The sequence below is a fragment of the Sapajus apella genome, unplaced genomic scaffold (genome assembly GCF_009761245.1).
Source record: "Sapajus apella isolate SASKATOON/1434 unplaced genomic scaffold, GSC_monkey_1.0 scaffold30, whole genome shotgun sequence".
In the NCBI taxonomy this organism is placed as follows: Eukaryota; Metazoa; Chordata; class Mammalia; order Primates; family Cebidae; genus Sapajus; species Sapajus apella.
Window position 1 is genome coordinate 8,758,553 of NW_022436970.1, and position 19,140 is coordinate 8,777,692.

The 19,140-nt window shown below is 38.4% G+C and overlaps 1 protein-coding gene across 1 annotated transcript in view; it reads left to right on the plus strand.

The window, feature by feature from the left end:
* Positions 1 to 19,140, plus strand: part of PHLPP1 (PH domain and leucine rich repeat protein phosphatase 1) — a 250,023-nt gene that overhangs the window by 166,128 nt on the left and 64,755 nt on the right. Inside the window, exons 5-9 of the mRNA XM_032293679.1 lie at positions 6,386 to 6,532; positions 7,152 to 7,382; positions 14,449 to 14,651; positions 16,991 to 17,051; positions 19,038 to 19,133. Coding sequence (XP_032149570.1) covers positions 6,386 to 6,532; positions 7,152 to 7,382; positions 14,449 to 14,651; positions 16,991 to 17,051; positions 19,038 to 19,133 — 738 coding nt within the window. The remainder of the gene's footprint in view (positions 1 to 6,385; positions 6,533 to 7,151; positions 7,383 to 14,448; positions 14,652 to 16,990; positions 17,052 to 19,037; positions 19,134 to 19,140) is intronic.

Genomic DNA, 19,140 nt, shown 5'->3' on the forward strand with positions numbered 1-19,140 from the left:
TCTCATGTCTTTTAGATATTATTTGACTTCTTTATGTAACTATTATGGCACGTGCAGGTTGTCCTATATCATACCTCGATGGGGGCAAGAATATTAGAACATGGCTGTAGGACAAACTTATCAAGCCAAAGAAGCACCACACTAAAATAATCAGAATTTGAGGAGTTAATGGAAAAGGAATTTGCTTACGGTCTCTCTCTCTCATTCATTCATTCAAGTATTGTTTCTAAAGAGCAAGTATATTCAATACACATTTTAAAAAGTACTTTGACACACTTCCCAAGATTATTTCTTCTAAAGATAAAAAAATGTACTCTGTCAAACTTTTAATGGTCTCAGAAACACAAGGTGTGCTCTTAAGAACAACAGCATGTGCTTTGTTTTATAAATTCTTTTGGAAAAAAGTAAAGAGAAACATAAAGTAAGTGTAACTTATTTTTACCCAAGCTTTTCTATTTTATTGGAAAAGCATTAAGCTTTCACTTTTTGTTCTCCCTTCCCCTAGTATATGAAATTTATTTAAATTGAATGGATAAGGTTGATTTTATATATTTATGTATTTATTTTTGAGAGAGCGAGACCACATCTCAAAAAAATAAATAAATAAATAAAAAAGAAAGGATGACTTATTTAATATATGTTGTTAGTTAGCTACCAGAAAGAAATAGTTGGTCCTCTAGCTAACGTTTCTTGTAAAAATACATGTCAGGTAGAATTAAGATTCAAATATAAAAAGTAAAATATTTATATATGTTAGAAGGAAATATGAGACCATTTGTACCACTTTGGGTGGAGTGAGAGGACCTTCTCAATCAAAATTAAAAACAGAGATCCCATAAAGGAAAAGATTTCCAAATTTGAACAGATAAAAATTAAAAATTCATGTTTGGCAAAAAGTCACCATGAACAGAGGAGGAAACAGCACGCAGCAGGCTGGGAGGGCATGTTTACATGTAGCATATGACCGTACATGGCAGTGGTATTCAGGGATTGCCTGCAAACTAAGTGGTAGGTGAACAGTCCTATATAAAAGTGGGCAAACCATCAATGATAGACTGGATAAAGAAAATGTGGCACATATATACCACCTGGAATACTATGCAGCCATAAAAAGGATGAGTTCATGTCCTTTGCAGGGACATGGATGAAGTGGGAAACCATCATTCTCAGCAAACTAACACAAGAACAGAAAATACTCTGTGTTCTCACTCATAAGTGGGAGTTGAATAATGAGAACACATGGACACAGGGAGGGAAACATCAAACACCCAGGTCTGTTGGGGACGGGGGGAGGAGTTGGGGAGGCATAGCATTAGGAGAAATACCTAATGTAGATGATGAGTTAATGGGGTACAGCAAACCATCGTAGCACACATATATGTGTGTAACAAACCTGCACGTTCTGCACATGTATCCCAGAACTTAAAGTATAATAAAGAAAAAAAAAAAGAAAAGTGGGCAAAGGATAAGAATTTGTATCTCAAAGAAGATTTGCAAATACGATTTTCTTCTTTGCAAAAAAGCAGCTCAACTTTACTGAAAAATAAAAATTGAAATGACCTATGTAATTTTTGCCCATTAGATGAGCAACAGTTGAAAAGATGCTAACATTAAATGCTAGCATGGGGAAAAGGACCCTCTCTCACATGGCTGATTGGGAGTCTGCATTTCTGTAACTTTTTTGTCATTTTGTAGTACATATTTAAGTTGTACATACTCTTGGGCCTGTCAATTATACTTTTAGAAGTATAGGTTCATGGTCCCTTATCCAAAACTCTTCAGGACGATTGTTTTCAGATTTCAGAGATTTTTGGATTAAGTGAAGATAACATGGTGCATATACTGTACATTATGTAACACCTCCAGCGGGGTTTGAGAGAGCACCGCATAAGTAGACACATTCATATTTCTAGAGAGATCAAATGAATATTCATGTTAGTTCAGATCAGCCTTTGCCATTGTGAATCAATTAAAAATCTTTGAATTTTCAGAGTCTCTTGGATTTCAGAATTAAGGATAAGGCATTAGGCACCAATAAGTACCGTAAAATAAAATCATTGATGCACATCCAGATACATGACTGGATGTTTCTTGCAGAATTGTAACAGGAGAAAAACTGGGAGTCCTGTTAATGTCAATCAGTGGAGGAATGCAATAAATTGTGGAACACTTGTACTCTGTGTATTATGCCGCTGTCAAAAAGATTGAGTTAGGATTTTATGTACTGACTCAGAAAGACAATTTGTTTGTATTGGGTGAGTAAACAGTTTGTAGAAAAAATATATGTTGTATAATCTTATTGAAAAAAAAATGTGGAGGGGGCTATATCCTATTTATGCAGCTGTAAGGAAGAAAAGCTTTGGAAGGATATAGACCAAACTATTGACACTGCTTATCTCAGGAGGGTGGGATTTGAAATGAAGTAGGAGAGACTGTTAACTTTTCTTTTTATGCTTCTGTAGTTTAACTCACCTTGTTAAAATGAGCATTACTGTTTTGTTTATCAAATAAACTCTTTCTTTTAAAAGAAAATGTGAGTCTTACAGAGCACGGACAGCCTGGCAACTCCCCACTAAGCCAGAGCCACTCAAAGCCGTTAGGGATTTGCTTTTCATAATTGATGCAAAGTAGGGGACTAGGCTGAGAGCGAGGCTTACGAGTCCAAGCTTTGAGCAGCTCCTTCATTACTTAATACTAAAGCCTAGTAATTTCCAAAGTGGGCTAGCATGTCCCCCACAGAGGAAGAAACAAGTTAAACACAGGATGTTACTGTGAAACAGAAATTTATTTACCTAGGGAGTCTTTTTAATTGACCCACTTGTGGTGAATAATTTAAGGAAGTAATATTGATTTCTCTCTATTAGACTCATTGACTAAAACAAGTATGGTTTTCTCTTCCTGGGTGTTATTTGTGACTTCCATTTTGAGCACATTTGGAATAGGTTTAAAAGTAGAACTACTGCCATCATACTGTTATTTTAGTCAAGTTTTCAAGTGTATTGTATATATCCCTGGTTCCTGGAAGGAAAATTACTCAAGACTTAGATATAACTAAAGCTAATTAATATTCTGTCTCCAAATAGTTATCTTGCTGTTTTTTGGTTTTATTTCCTAAATATGTACAAGGATATATAACCATTCCCTGTAACTCACATGAAAAATTAGCTTTGCATATACATTTTTGAGTGTAGACTGAATAAACGTAAGAAAACAAAAAAGATTAAGCACGTCTTATGACGAAACAAGCCCAGAAGGAGGAAGTATGTGAGGATTGGTAGCATTTGTGTATATTTGTTTATTTCTTTCAACTTTGATACTGTAAAACATTGGCTTTTTTTCTTTGCCACCCTTGGATAAAAATGGCTCTACCTCATTTTCTAAGGAGCCTTGACTCCCAATTAGTTTTTTAGAGGCCAGAATCAAATAAGCTTGTTGAACTGTGGTTTACTTGTTTTAAAAACTTTTATATTTACCTAAAATAAGGTAGGAAAGTTGGATGCATGAATTTGGTGCATTTAAACTTTTCTCATTAAGAAACAAAATACTCTTCCCTTTTATAGAGTTAAATAATTTGCTTAAGAGGGTAGCTTGGAAAATTACACCTCAAAATTTAGTAACTGGCAGAAAATTCCATTTAAAGCCAAGTGTAGGCAGTGATGCATTTTCATGGTATACTGTTGTTTAGATTAAAAGGGAAACTAGGAAAATACAGGAACAAAATGGATTGCTTTATTCCCTTAATAGCAAATTTAAGGTGTGTGCTATTCTGGCTCTGACTGATTAGTTATGGCTGTGAAGTTGGAGAAAGGAGGGAAAAGGTAGGAACTCTAGTAGATCACACCCCTAGATAATTTAGCACATGTTGTGTCTAAACGGACATATCATTGTTACTATACTTTGATTTTATAATGTGAATATCGTAGGAGGTGCAAATTAAAGCAGTGTTAGTAATTTAATAGTGGTAGTATCAGCTTCATTCTGCCATCTCTTCCCTGTCCCCCCTTCTGACCTGTCACTTAAGGGCCCCACCCTTGGCAAACAGTCATGCACATCGTTTGTTTGTTTAATTAAGTTATTTTAGAGACAGGGTCTTGCTCTGTGGCCCAGACTGGAGCACCGTGGTACGTTCACAGCTCACTACTACCTCAAACTCCTGGGCTCAAGTGATTCAACAGTAGCTAGGACCACAGGCTCCTTATCACCACACCCAACTAATTAAAAAATTTCTTGCTATGTTGCCCACTCTGGCCTTGAGCTCCTTACCTCAGGTGGTCCTCCTGCTTCAGCTTCCCACAGTGCTGGAGTTACAGATGTGAGTCATGGCACCTGGCCTTTGGACTTTGTTATAGGGCACTTAGGATACCTAGTTTGAAAGAGACTTCAGGTTTGTTTGTAAACATACTACAATTACAGTTTTCTGTCTCTGTAGATTATCAAGTGTATTTACTTGACCGTGGTTTTCTGTGACACTTGGTATCAACAACTAAAAGTATGCCTTTGGAGTAAGTCAGACCTGAATGATGCTCACTGCTGTGTGCTAAATAGAATACTGTTACTGAAATAACTTCATTTTAATAATTAAGATTACTCTTGAGTATGTGCTGCATAAATGTTAACTTCTTTTCTGTAGTGTGAACTCCATATTGTAGAACAAGTAGACATGAGTTATATTTCTTCCTTTAAAGCATACTACTTGTCCTGAAGCGAAGTCAGTCTTTTCAGGTTGTTGAGTAGTTTGGGAGCATTAAGATGTGCTTGAATTGGTTTGAATGTAAATAGAGTGTTCAGAATATTCGCTATCCTACATTACTGATAATGCTACCCTTGGTAGGGGAAAATTAGAATGAAAAGATAGTGCTTTCCTGAGGTCATTCATTGACCTGTGGCTTAGAATTATGAGTGATAGATATTTATCTGTCAGCTTTTTGTTTAGAATAAACTTTATTTCGAATACAGCTTCACATTTTCTATTACTGAATTTGACAAGTAGGTCACATGATAATTTCTTTAAAATACTGATTAGGTTGAATTGGATTTATTTTTAGTATGTGTGTGTCTCTTCTAGGAAGAGTGCATACTGCCTAGCATTAGACGTGGGCAGTTTTTAAAGGAATTAGCATAATGCAGTCACTGATCTGATTCTTATCTCATTTAGAGCTGGTGTAGAGGTCATTGATAGGCCAAATATAAGACTGTACAGAGAAGTAAAAATTAAAGATAACTTCTTTAATTGCTTTAGTTGCTTGGGCAACTGTGAAAAGGAAAGGGCCAGTAACAAAAATAGAGCAGGAAGAAGTGCCAGTTTGGAATAAAGATGGCAAGTTCAATTTTGGGCTGGAAATGTGGGGTGGCGCAGGAGAGGAGCCAGCATGTGATTAGGATTGAGAGAACTGTTCACATAGGAGTAAAAACATTTCCAAGGAAGACAGTGTACAGAGAGTATGAAACTGATAGCATATTTGTGATGATTACTTCAATTTGGGGTGGGGAAGAAAAGAAAGGTAATAGGGAAGAGGGCTTAGAGAGCTAAGAAGAGGAAGTGTGTGTGGTAGGCAGTGTCAATCAAGTACTGTATTGAGATCAAGGAATGATAATTGGTTCTTTTTTGAAACAGAGTCTCACTCTGCTGCCCAGGCTGCATTACAGGGGCACAATCTCAGCTCATTGCAACCTCCACCTCACGGATTCAAGTGATTCTTGTGCCTCGCCCTCCCGAGTAGCTGGGATTACAGGCATGTACCACCATGCCCGGCTAATTTTTTGTGTTTTTGGTAGAGATGAGGGTTCATCATGTTGGCCAGGCAGTTTCTGAACTCCTGGCCTCAAGTGATCCACCCACCTCCGCCTCCCAAAATGCTGGGATTACAAGCCTGAGCCACCGTGACCAGCTGAGAATTGGTTCTTAAATTTGGATCTGCAAAGTCCCAGTTACTATAGAGAGAGTATTGTTTTGATAAGTTTTTATTACTTCAGTTTTGGGTTTGAGAAACATGAAACAGAAGTTTTTGACTCCAGAGGGCTAGCTCCAGCTCTGTCTGGTCCCTTTCCTCCCTCACTGAGGCCATTTACACTGTGTTAATTAAGCTAATTGAGATACTGCTAAAAAAACTTACTCCAGCAGAATTCACTTCCTTAAGTATTCAACCTGATTTTAGAGGGAAAAGTTTGTTTTAAGATAGAATGTTTACATTTTTGGTAAAATACTGGCCTTAGAGTCAGCAGATGTGCATTCCAACGCTGCTGTTCCCTTAACCTCTCTGGGGGCCCCATTTCCTCTTCAGTTGAATTTGGGAGTTGGGCTAGATTATCTCTTAGGCTATAGTACAATTATGATGTTAATGACATTTGTCTCTTTTTCCCCTTTTGTTTTGTTTTATTGTAATAGGTTCACCAAGTTGAAGAGTCTTAACCTTTCCAATAATCATTTAGGGGACTTCCCACTTGCAGTCTGCAATATTCCAACCCTGGCAGAGCTGAATGTGTCCTGCAATGCCCTGCGATCAGTCCCAGCAGACGTTGGAGTGATGCACAAGTGAGAACTTTAAACCCCACTGGCGGGTATATCCAAAACCCCAGGGAAGCTGCATTGGGGGTGTACCACATAAGATTAGTTAACTTGTTATGTTGGTCATGTAAGTTTTGGCCCCAAATCAAGAGATCAGGCACTCTGTCGTCTGTGTGGGGTTCATTTGTTAGATTTATACTCTTTGCAGTCTTGTAAAAAAACTAAATATTCTTGTTTAGAACTGAAGATCCCTACAGATGAGTATGTCTAAACATGGGGTGTGGGTTATGTTTTCATTTTTCTGAGTTATATTGAATTCTGAGACTTAGAGATTAATTTTAAGAAATAACAAAGCCCAAAGGATAGCTGAATTGATTCATATCACATTTAGCTCACATTGGTCTTATTTATGTCTATTCAAATTGGGAAAACTAGTCATAATTTTCATTTTCAATAAAAGATTAAGATACTTATCTCTGATTATTTCTCTTTAACCCATTACTGCCTCAGGCCCTGTCCTTAGGCATTTTGCAAAGAGCAATATATTTTCTGGTAATATGATCTACACTTAATCAAACTTGTATGTTGATAATAAAGATGTAAAATGTATACTTTCTCTTTGTAATTCTTATGTTTTCACTAATAGCTTACAGACATTTTTGTTGGATGGAAACTTTCTACAATCCCTTCCTGCTGAGTTGGAGAACATGAAGCAGCTTAGTTATCTGGGCCTTTCTTTCAATGAATTTACTGACATTCCAGAAGTGTTGGAGAAATTGACTGCTGTGGATAAACTTTGTATGTCCGGAAACTGTATGGAGACTCTTAGGCTACAGGCCTTAAGAAAAATGCCTCACATTAAACATGTGGATCTAAGGTAACAATTTTTGAGAGATAGATCTCATTCAAGTGTTTGGCATATATTGCAGGCATAGGGAGTAGGTCATATAGCCTTTTTTAGTGAAATTAACCAAGGCAAACAGGCTGGGTAGTTGAATGTGGGCCTGTTTTTCTATTTCTGCCTAGAAGGAAGAATTAGGATTAATTGTAGCGTTTGCTGTCACTAGAAACTTGTTAAAAATTTCTCATTCATATGTCTTGAAGGTCTTTGCTTTGCAAATTGGAACCCAGTTGAGTGAGAAAGCTGTGTTTTGTTTTTGTTTGTTTTATTTTTTGATGTTGTTTTCAAAGAGATAGGGCCTTGCTCTCTTGCCCGGCCTGGAGTGCAGTGGTGCGCACATAGCTCACTGCAGCCTCAAACTCCTGGGCCCCAGCAGCCTTCCTGCCTCAGCCTCCCAAGTACTCAGGCATGTGCAGTTTCATCACCTTTTCCTGCCCTTTCTTCTTCATTCATATGGTCAGTCTAGGAAACCCATACATTCCTGTCCCATAAAGAATTGCTTGGCTTCACCTTTCCTCAGAAAAAAGGAATCAGACCTGTCCTTCCTGGGGAAGTATTAGCAATTTGCAGATCTAGAATTCTTAATTTGGAGGTAAACGTGGTTATAATTTGTTTGATTTTTGCGAACTTCTTGGAATGTGACAAGATAAGGAACTCTAAACACTTCGTTAACTTGCTTTCCAAATTGTTAACATTATTTGCCTCTGATTTCCTTACATTCCAAAATTTAAGCCCTATTTTATTCATCCACCAGTGGTATAACTTCATTAGAGCCAAGGGCAATGGCTTGCATTGACCTCAGGTAACAAAAATGAGATGATTTCTGAGTTACTGGTACATGTAGGAAGACATCATTTTTCTTGATCTGAATTAGCTTATACATAAGATCAACCTAAAATGTCTAGAAGGAATAAATCTTAGTAAGAGCTTTATAAATTCATCAGATTCATACTTCTAACTTGAGCCTTTTTAGATGACGTCACCTACAGGATATTTAAATACCAGAATAGACATTAGACACCCTGTAAATGTTGTGTGACCATGAGTAACTGCTTCCTTCCTGAGCTGAGGAAGGGAAAATCAGATTAGATTTGTTCTAATTCTGCCTTAATACTTTATTTGTTGTTTTTTGTTTTTGTTTTCATTTCTGTTTTTTTGAGACAGTGTCTATTTCTGTCGCCTAGGCTGGAGTGTAGTGGCATGGTCTCAGCTCACTGCAACGTCCACCTCCTGGGTTCGAGAGATTCTCCTGCCTCAACCCCCCGAATAGCTGGGATTACAGGTGCCCGCCACCACGCCTGGCTAATTTTTGTATTTTTAGTAGAAACAGAGTTTTACCATGTTGGCCAGGCTGGTCTTGAACTCCTGGCTTGAAGTGATCTGCCTGCCTAGGCCTTTCAAAGTGCTGGGATTACAAATGTGAGCCACCCAGGAGAATTGCCTGAACCCAGGAGGCGGAGGTTGCGGTGAGCCAAGATCGCGCCATTGCACTCTAGCCTGGGTAACAAGAGTGAAACTCCGTCTCAAAACAAAACAAAACAGAAACAAACAAACAAACAAAAAACAACAAATGTGAGCCACCATGCTCAGCCTAATTATGCCTTAATACTTAAAATCAAAGCTAGTGGAGTAATTTTAAGGAGAGTCTTGCTTAGTTTCTCTAAGTAAAGGGCTAATTTTACTGAGTTTTTTTTCCTTTAAATGGAAATATTACATCAGATTAAGCGATTATTTTTTTCTTTGTATTAATGTTTTTTGATGCCATTTCTTCGGTGGTGTCATTAATAATTTCTCCTCCTGTCGTCGTCATTGTCACCGCCGCCGCCTCCGCCTCCTCCTCCTCCTTTCTCCTTCCTCCTCCTCCTCCCTCTTCCTCTTCCTCTTCCTCTTCCTCTTGCCTGTACAAAGTGTGGCTGTTTCTCGTTGGTCACTTCTCCTTCGATCCATTTTTTCTGCATTGGTGGTTGTAAATACTCTCAGGCTTCACTTTGACCTTTCATCTTGATATTAATCATTCCCCAGTCTTTCCTTAACCATTCTTTGACTTCTTGAGACCAGTTCCACTTAAGCTGCCAGCTAAATAACTCCTCCTTGGTTTTCCTTATTGACGCATTTGACCAAATACATGTGAAACAGAGTTCAGTGTCTTTCTTACTTAACCAGTTCTTTCTCATGGATTTGCTTTTGCTGATAGCAACGCCACCTCATTGGTTTTCCAGACACACAACTCTTGGCTGATTCTGTCAGCTTTGCTTTTACATGAGTTTCTCTCTTTTATCACTTCCTTTTTCTTCTCACTGTGACTGTTGTCTTCTAGCTGAGCCATTTGCTTCCATTGTGCAGCCTCCCAAACAAGCACAATTTTACTCAGAGCCTGCCATTCTCTAGCTCAAAGTATTCAAGCCCTTATATTTGGTTTCAGCCCACAGGTATGTGAGTCCCTTGAGGATGAGGCTCTATCTCAGAGCCGCTCATGTGTGGGCCTCCAACCTGTGATAGCAAGTGAACTATTTGCTACTTTTCCTCAGTGAGATGTGTACAGAAGTTGAGACTAATATTTTAGTAACATTTAATGATTTGACATTCCACAGTATCTTAAGTGCATTGAGTTGATTCTTGTTGTACAGGGTATCAACTAGTTTATTTTATTTTATTTTATTTCATTTATTATTGTTATTATTATTTTGAGACAAGAGTTTCACTCTTGTTGCCAGGCTGGAGTGCAATGGTGCAATCTCAGCTCAATGCAACCTCTGCCTCCCGGGTTCAGCCAATTCTCCCACCTCAGCCTCTCAGGTAGCTGGGATTACAGGTGCCTGTCACCATGCCTGGCTAATTTTTTGTATTTTTAGTAGAGACAGGTCGAACTTCTGACCTCAAGTGATCCACCCACCTTGGCCTCCCAAAGTACTGGGATTACAGGCGTGAGCCACTGTGCCTGGCCTCAGCTAATTTAGATGTTGTCAAACTGGCACAGTGGGTTGTGTATGGGTTTATACATCAGTCTGTCACCAATTACAACTTTAGAAAATAGGTCTCCTTCCCCTTGATAATTTAAGCACTGTTCTTATTTATCCTTCAGCCCAGTGTTAGTCCTTAGTAGGTCTAGTCCTTGGTAAATATTAATTGCCTATACTACCTTTGTAGCCCAGACCCTTTCATTCCCTTCACTCCTGCAGAAGCCGTGCAGGCAGGCACGAAACTTGCACAGTGCTCTTCTCTTTGCTGCAGAGGCTGTTCCTCTGCTTCCTCATACCTGCTTTTCTTCTCCCATGTACACCTGTTCAATTCTGCCTACTCTTGGGATTCAGATGAACTGCTTCCTTTTCCATAGCCTCTTTTTATTTTTTTGTTTTTTTTAACCATTCTCAGCATTTTATACATCATTCATGGCACTTATCACATACTTGTAATTCTTGTATTTTATACAACATATCTGACTCTCCTTACTAAATTGTGAAATCTGTTGATAAACACCTTTATCAACAGATATTAAAAGATGTTTTATTCATCTCTTACCACCACAAAGCCATAGACCATCATTGTTGTCATCATTGCCATAGCCCTTCACAGGCTGGAGTGCAGTGGCACAAATACAGCTTCCTATAGCCTCGATCTCCTGGACTCAAGTGACCTTCCTGTCTCAGCTTCCCGTGTAACTGGGATCACAGGCACGCACTACCACACTTGGCCAATTTTTAAATTTTTTGGAGAGACGGGGTATCCTTTGTTGCCAAGCTTGGCTCAGACTCCTGGACTCAAGCTGTTCTCTTGCCTCAGCCTCCCCAAGTGCGGGGAGATACAGATGTGAGAGTCACCATGTCTGGCCAGGAAGGAATTTTAATCATATTTTGCTCTTAAAAAGTTTGTCTGGGATGGGTGTGGTGGCTTACTCCTGTAATCCCAACACTTTGGGAGGCCGAGGAGGGTGGATCATCTGAGGTCAGGAGTTCAAGAATAGCCTGGCCAACATGGCAAAACCCCGTCTCTACCAAAAATACAAAAATTAGCCAGGTGTGGTGGCACGCACATGTAGTCCCAGCTACTCACGAGGCTGAGACAAGAGAATCACTTCAACCCAGGAGGTGGAGGTTGCAGTGAGCTGAGATCACGCCACTGCATTGTAGCCTGGGTGATAGAGTGAGACTCTGTCTCAAAAAATAAATAAATAAATAAAAATTTAAAAAGTTTGTCCTAGTACATCATGGTGACTGATGTACTAGAATGTGTACCTAGAATAAAAAAGAAAAAACACATCTCATCTTGGGTACAACAGGCTGCAGGAATGGAACAAATGTCCCATCTTCTTCCCAATCTATGCTTTGAACTACCTTCATAATGGCTTTATCATCTTCATTTGAAAGAGCCATACACAATTTCATTCAATTAATACAATGTAATTAATTTCATTGTATTAATACTAAAATAATCATTGATTTAGTGAGGAGACAAAATACAACTAAAGCAAAGTTAATGCAACAAAATACAAAATATATACAAATGTAATGAAATAAATACCAATGTATTTATTTGTATTCTTGTGTTTTTTTTTTTTTGAGACAGGGTCTCACTTTGTCGCCCAAGCTGGAATGCAGTGGTGCTATCACGATTCACTGCAGCCTCAAACTCCTGGGTTAAAGGGATTCTCCTGCCCCCGCCTCTCAAATAGCTGGGAATATAACACAGCTGGCTGATTTTTTATTTATTATAGAGACGGGGTATTGCTCTGTTGCCCAGTCTGTTCTCAAATGATCCTCCTACTTCACCCTTTCAAAGTATTAGGATTACAGAGTTTGAGCTACCACACCCAGCCATAATATATTGTATTCTTGAACAATGCTAAGACAGTGCATGTAAAGTGTTCTCACCACAAAAGTAATAACTGTGTGAGATAGTGCACGTGAACTAGCTAGATTTAATTATTTCACAATGCACATATATTTCAAAACATCATACTGTACACAATAAATACATACAATTTAATCTGTCAGTTAATCTGTCAGATAATGAAGCAGTTCATCCTAAGTAGCTATAATACTGTGTAAGCCTGAAAACTTGGTGTTTCAGTCATGGTGAGAGGTAGCAACTTAAGCCAAATATTAACTTTCCTTTTCGTTACATTAACTTTGCTTTTGTTATAGATTTTTTTGTCTCCTCATTAAATCAATGCTTATTATTTAATATTAATACAATGAAATTGTATTAATTGTATTAATTGAATGAAATTGTGTGTGGCTCTTTCCAGTGAGGATGATAAGGCCATTATGAAGGTTGTTTGAAGTGTAGATTGGTAAGAAGATGGGACATTTGTTCCATTCCTGCTGTCTGTTGTACCCAAGATGAGATGTGTTTTTTCTTTTTTATTCTGTGTACACATTCTAGTAATCTAGTGAGCATTTGGAAATAGGCAGATTGCTGGATCGAGGCCAGTTTTTAAATCTTACAACCTGGAATAAAAAAAAGAGAAGGAGCCAAAAAAACATCCTCTTAGGGACATTGGAAGAGGCCATATGCTCTGCTTGCGTGTTGACGAATCCCAGCTCTTTGCTGGAACTCATCCTTGTGTTTCAGTGGCTTTAGGATATAAGTCTTAATTCATTTTCCATAGCTTTATTTTATTTTTTAAAGGACAGAAATTCACTACAGAGAATCTTTGGCTTTTTCCTGTATTCCAGACTTACGTTAATATTCTTTTCTCTTTTTTTTTTTTTTTTTTTTAAGACAGAGTCTCGCTCTGTCGTCCTGGCTGGAGTGCAGTGGCGTAATCTTGGCTCACTGCAACCTCTGCCTCCTGGGTTCAAACAGTTCTTCTGCCTCAGCCTCCCGAGTAGCTGGGATTGCAGGTGTGTGCCACGATGCCCAGCTAATTTTTTGTATTTTTTTTTTTTTAGTAAAAACGGGGTTTCACTATGCTGGCTAGGCTGGTCTCGAACTCCTGATCTTGTGATCCTCCCTCCTCCGCCTCCCAAAGTGCTGGGATTACAGGTGTGAGACACCACACCCTTCCTGTATTAATGCTCTTCTAATCAACTGCATCATCTCAGCACTTTGCTGGCTTTGTAATGGAAAGTAGATGGTTTTTGCTGTTTGTTTTTAAAGGAGTTAGACATAGCCTAACAAACTGGAAATTGAGATTTCCATGTATTTTTCTCCCCTTTGAAGCTAAATATATCTTTTTTATTTTGGTTCCTGGTCCCCATTACTACTTATTTTCTGGTAGCTCATCCACAGCAACTTCAGTCAGTTAGCTCACTAGTTCTCATGGCTAGAGATTCTGCCAGTTTTCCCCTGCGCCTTGCCTCATCACACAGGTGTTGATTTCCATTTTTGTCCATCATTTTATGATTTCTCAGTGGATCCTAGATGCCGGATTTCAGTATTTTCTGCACTTCACTGTATCAAGCAGTATTTTATAGATGGAGATAGTTTTGATGGTTCATCCTGGTCCTGAGCAGTTGGGAGTCATGTGCTTGCATTCCTGTTTCTGGTGCTCCCATTCAGTGTGCAACTCTCATTCATTATGCGACTGCCGTGCATTATTGTTTTTCCGTCTCAACCTTTAATTCCATCCTACTCATCTGCCTGTTCACCCATCCTTTCTCCTTCATTAAATATTCATTGTAGTTGTAATGTACCTAACAGTCTGAGTTTTGTTTCTTATGTTATATTCGGTATGGTATACATAGTTTCTCCGTTCTTTGGACGTTAATTCCTAATTCTTTGGAAGTCAATGCTTACATAGATTTTTTTTCCCTCTTGAAGTGAATTAAGGTAAAATCAGTATGCTTATTCCTCTCACAGCTGTAGTGGTGTCACATGTTTCAGAATATATTGTGAAGGTTAAAACCTTCTGGAATTGCAGCTAAAAATAGATACTCTGGCTAGTTAAGCAAGGCTAGATTCTGAGATTCCAAAAATCATGGAGAGCAAATAATACGGAGAGAATTGAGTTCTTTCTTGCTGTCTCTCGTATTAGGGTGTGCCTGTTTATTTGTAGCCTTGCAGTTCACTATAGTCTCTATTTGTGTCTTTTCCCCTCAAGGTTGAACATAATTAGGAAGCTGATAGCAGATGAAGTGGACTTTCTACAGCATGTCACTCAGCTTGACCTACGAGACAATAAACTTGGTGATCTAGATGCTATGATTTTCAACAACATCGAAGTTTTACACTGTGAAAGAAATCAACTGGTCACCTTAGACATCTGTGGCTATTTCCTGAAAGCCCTCTATGCGTCTTCTAATGGTGCGTATCTTAGGCCACATCAGAATTTCTTTTTTGGTTCCAAAAATTTACCCAGCATCATTATTTCTGCCTCTCTGATTTTTCTTTGCTCAAGTAGTTAGTAAAATAACTCAAATTTTGCTAAGATAAAAGTCACAAAAGAAAAATGCTGACTCAAAAGGAAGATTTTATTGTCCATAATTTTTTCCTTGTATTGTGATTTGAATAAATGACTCCCACTTTTGATTTGTTTTTTTTTTGCGTAAAGGGAGAGAGAAAAGTAAACTATTTCTTGGATTACCTTACCAAGGTCTAGAGATCTTTACTGTCTTATTACTAAATCTGGAACCTTTATTTAATACTGGAGAGTGAAAGGAAGTTTTATTTTTATTCCATTCAGTATCTCCAGTTTCATGTCTGACTAACAAAGAACTCACTTTGAGATAAACCAGAATATTAGCTGGGCCTGGTGGCTCATGCCTGTAGTCCCAGCTACTTGGGAGGCTGAGGCAGGAGGCTTGCTGGAGCCCAGGAAGTAGAGGTTGCCGTGGTCTGAGATCACACTACTGCACTCCAGCTTGGGTGATAGAGCAAGAACTTGTCTCAAAAAACAAAAAATAAAAGGTAATGATAAACCAGAGTCATATACCACAAGGACACTATAAAGCAAGAGTCTTAATCATCTAATAATATTTCTTTCTAAGAATTTGAAAATCAGGGCAGTTCTAAAAAGGAGAAGGTAATATGGGCATATGTTTGCTGAGATGAAGGTTTCAATTCCCTACAGTCAGTAAACTGAATGAAAACAAGTGTTCACTACTGTAAGTTGAACATATGTTCATCACATACTTGTTTTATGCATAGTGCAGCTCATGAGTTCTGAAAGATGAAGGATTTTTAAAATGTGCTACTGTTATCATGGAAAAATAAGCCATACCTCAAATAGGTATATATTCTAGTATAATCAGTTTGGCTGAGCTCTAAAGGGTTACAGAATTTGGGTAACCCGTGGGAATGAAGTAGGAAGAAGGAATCTGAATGTGGCTTGTTCAGGAGTTGGGAGAAGATAGGGAATTCCGAACCCATAAAAGTAATTATGGGCCGGGCGTGGTGGCTCAAGCCTGTAATCCCAGCACTTTGGGAGGCCGAGGCGGGTGGATCACGAGGTCAAGAGATCGAGACCATCCTGGTCAACATGGTGAAACCCCGTCTCTACTAAAAATACAAAAAATCAGCTGGGCATGGTGGCGCGTGCCTGTAGTCCCAGTTACTCGGGAGGCTGAGGCAGGAGAATTGCCTGAACCCAGGAGGCAGAGGTTGCGGTGAGCCGAGATCGCGTCATTGCACTCCAGCCTGGGTAACAAGAGCGAAACTCCGTCTCAAAAAAAAAAAAAAAAAAAAAAAAGTAATTATGGGATGCGTGCTTATAGTCAGATGGTGAAGCATTGGCCTTAGTATAGTAAGCAGTAGAGAACCAGTAGAGAGTCTTAAGCTGGGGAGACATGATGGAAGGGATGCTTCAAGGCTGTTAATTTGAAAATAGTGTGTACAGAGTGCATTTATAGGAGAAGATTGAGGTAATCCACTACTCCGCTAGGGCCCAGGTTATTGTGATGGGCCTCATAGGAGCTAATGGGAACTCCCAGTCAGGATTACAGATGTTGATTTGAGACTTATCTGCTCAGAGGTGAAACCTGAAATCAGGGAGGTAAGGTAACTGGAAGAGAAGAGAGTGCTAGTACCGAAGGTCAACTTACAAGTCCCCCCACACTTGGCTGGAGTCAGACTGGGCAACCAGATAGGACCTGCACCTGTGAATTACTGTTAATTGTTTAGAGAAGCAGAAGGACATTTACAAATTATTCTGTCCAAGAAACAAAGTTCCAGGGAACAGTGGTGTCATATTTCATAAAGTTTTGAAGAAGAGTTTGAGATTTAAGTAAAAGAAGTCATTTATGACTCACTGGAGTGCTGTAGAGTGATGAGGGCAAAAGACAAGAAACCTCATTTGGTTTTATGGAAGGACCCTTGGATTTAAAAAAGATGGTACTCATGTGGTTAATCATTCAGATGTAATACAGTACAGCCTGGGTAACAATAGGAGCGCAACAGTAAATGGATAGCAAAGAGGTAGGAAATTAGAACTCGTGATTCATTTCAATCTCTGAATAAGATCTTGTGATTAAATTAGAAGTTCTTTTTTATTTTCCTGTAGTTTCAAAGTTGAACAAATGGTGTATTGTACTTCCTAAACTAAACAAACAATAGAGAATAAAGCACAGTAATGATGTTCCACATACAAAAAGAGTCTCTCTGTCATTTGGATAGTAATGTCTTTGTGGATTTTTTTCCCCTCCTAGAACTTGTTCAAGTTGATGTTTACCCAGTTCCAAATTATCTGTCCTACATGGATGTTTCAAGGTAAGAAGTCAAGTCTAAGAGCCCTCTAGAGTCTACTAGAAAATTATTTAGTAATTCCGCCTGAGCTTATGCACAAGTACTTTTTTGTATTTTGAAGGTAAATGATAAAAAATTAATGATTTTTACTTTATTCTCTAAAATTATATATGTTGTTGATTAAAATACATCTGTAGTTCAAACCAGAGCATCAAAGTGTCAGTGTGCACACCAATTTGAACATCAGGTTTGGACTTGAAAGATTGGTGAGTTGAGTGTCATATGGCTTAAAGATCTAATAACTCTTTTCATTATATGAATCATGTTTTTGTGTCTTTCCCTGAAGTAATGCTAATTTTATTTTTTATTTTAAAAAAGATTAACAATGAAAAAAGAAAAATGAGCGTGTCAATGTCTAGGGCTTCAAATCCAGAACTGTATGTGCCTATACAGACACTAAGCAGAAAATAATTCCTTTCATTTCTGTATTTTAATTGAGGAGTTGATATAATTACAAAATTAAAGAATATGAATAATGCATAATTCCACCACCCTAACATCACAATTATTTTTCCTTTTGCTCTAAAATCTTATAATTCTTACCCTGACCGTTATGTTTTCACAGAATTATTTATCTGTGTATAAGGAATTATAGTCATAATGTACATACTGTTTGAAATTCTTTGTGCCTGGTCACTTTACGTATTTTAAAAAGAAAGTAAAAGGCTAACCAATGTGACTAGGGACATATTCAAATAGAGTAGTTTGTCTGAGTAATGATCAATTCAATTAATAAAGACACCATCAGTTTAGTTCTCTCTCTCTCTCTCTCTGTGTGTGTGTGTGTGTGTAATTTTAAGACGGTGTTTCTCTCTTTATTGCCTGGGCTGGACTGCCGTGGTGCGGTCTTGGCGCACTACAACTTCCGCCTCCCAGGTTCAAGCAATTCTCCTGCCTCAGCCTCCCAAGTAGCTAGGATTACAGGCATGCACCACCATACCCAGCTAATTTTTGTATTTTTTAGTAGAGATGGGGTTTCACCATGTTGGTCAGGCTGGTCCTGACCTCTGGTGATCTGCTGGCCTCGGCCTCCCAAAGTACTGGGATTACAGATGTGAGCCACCGCGCCTGGCCTAGTTCTCTTTTTTATAGTAACTATAATTGCCATCTAGTGCCCAAGTAAATGTTTTTATATAATTAATTCTGACTCTTAACTGTTAGTGAACTTTTCACTGCCACCATTTTAAAACTGTTTCTCTCTCTCCCCATTTATCTATGACTGTGTTTTTATGATGACAGCTGGAGTTGGAAAATATTTAAATATTAAGGGTAAAAATATAAATTTGAAAATAAAGCTATACTATGCCATTTGACTTAATTTGTGTGTTTTTATTTCCAGTAAATCACATATTCTCCCTAAACTTGGCATAGGTCTGTAGACCCTTTAGTAAATTTGTAGCTAGATTTTTTTTTTTTTTTAGACTTCATAATGATACGGATGATATAATTATGTCCGTCCTTCCTTTTTAAAAAATTTAATTTAACTATTTTTAGAGATAGGGTCTCACTCTCTCCCCCAGGTTGGAGTGCACTGATGAGACCATAGCTCACTATAAACCTCGAACTCCTCTACTCCGGCAGTCCTCCCCCTATAGCCTTTTGAGTGGCTAGGACTATAGGTGCATGCCACCATTAGTGGCTAATTTTTTATTTTTTTTGTAGAAATGGGGTCTTGCTATGTTGCCCGGGCTGACCTCAAACTCTTGGGCACAAGCGATCCTCCCATAGGCATGAGCCACTGTGCTCTGCCTCTTCTTTCTGTTTTATTTCTTCTGTCACAATTCATCTTGTTTCTGGAGAAAAGCAAATAAACGCACATATCCCTTTGATTTATGCCCACTGTACTTTGGTGTTTCATTTAAGGTTTTATTCTTTGTAGTTAATTTGAGTTTAGAAGGACATTTGAGGCCAAAATCAACCAAACAATTAATTTTATGTTCTTGCACTTAGGAACCACTTAGAAAATGTGCCTGAGTGGGTATGTGAAAGCCGAAAGCTAGAAGTTTTGGATATTGGCCATAATCAAATATGTGAACTTCCTGCCCGGTGAGTA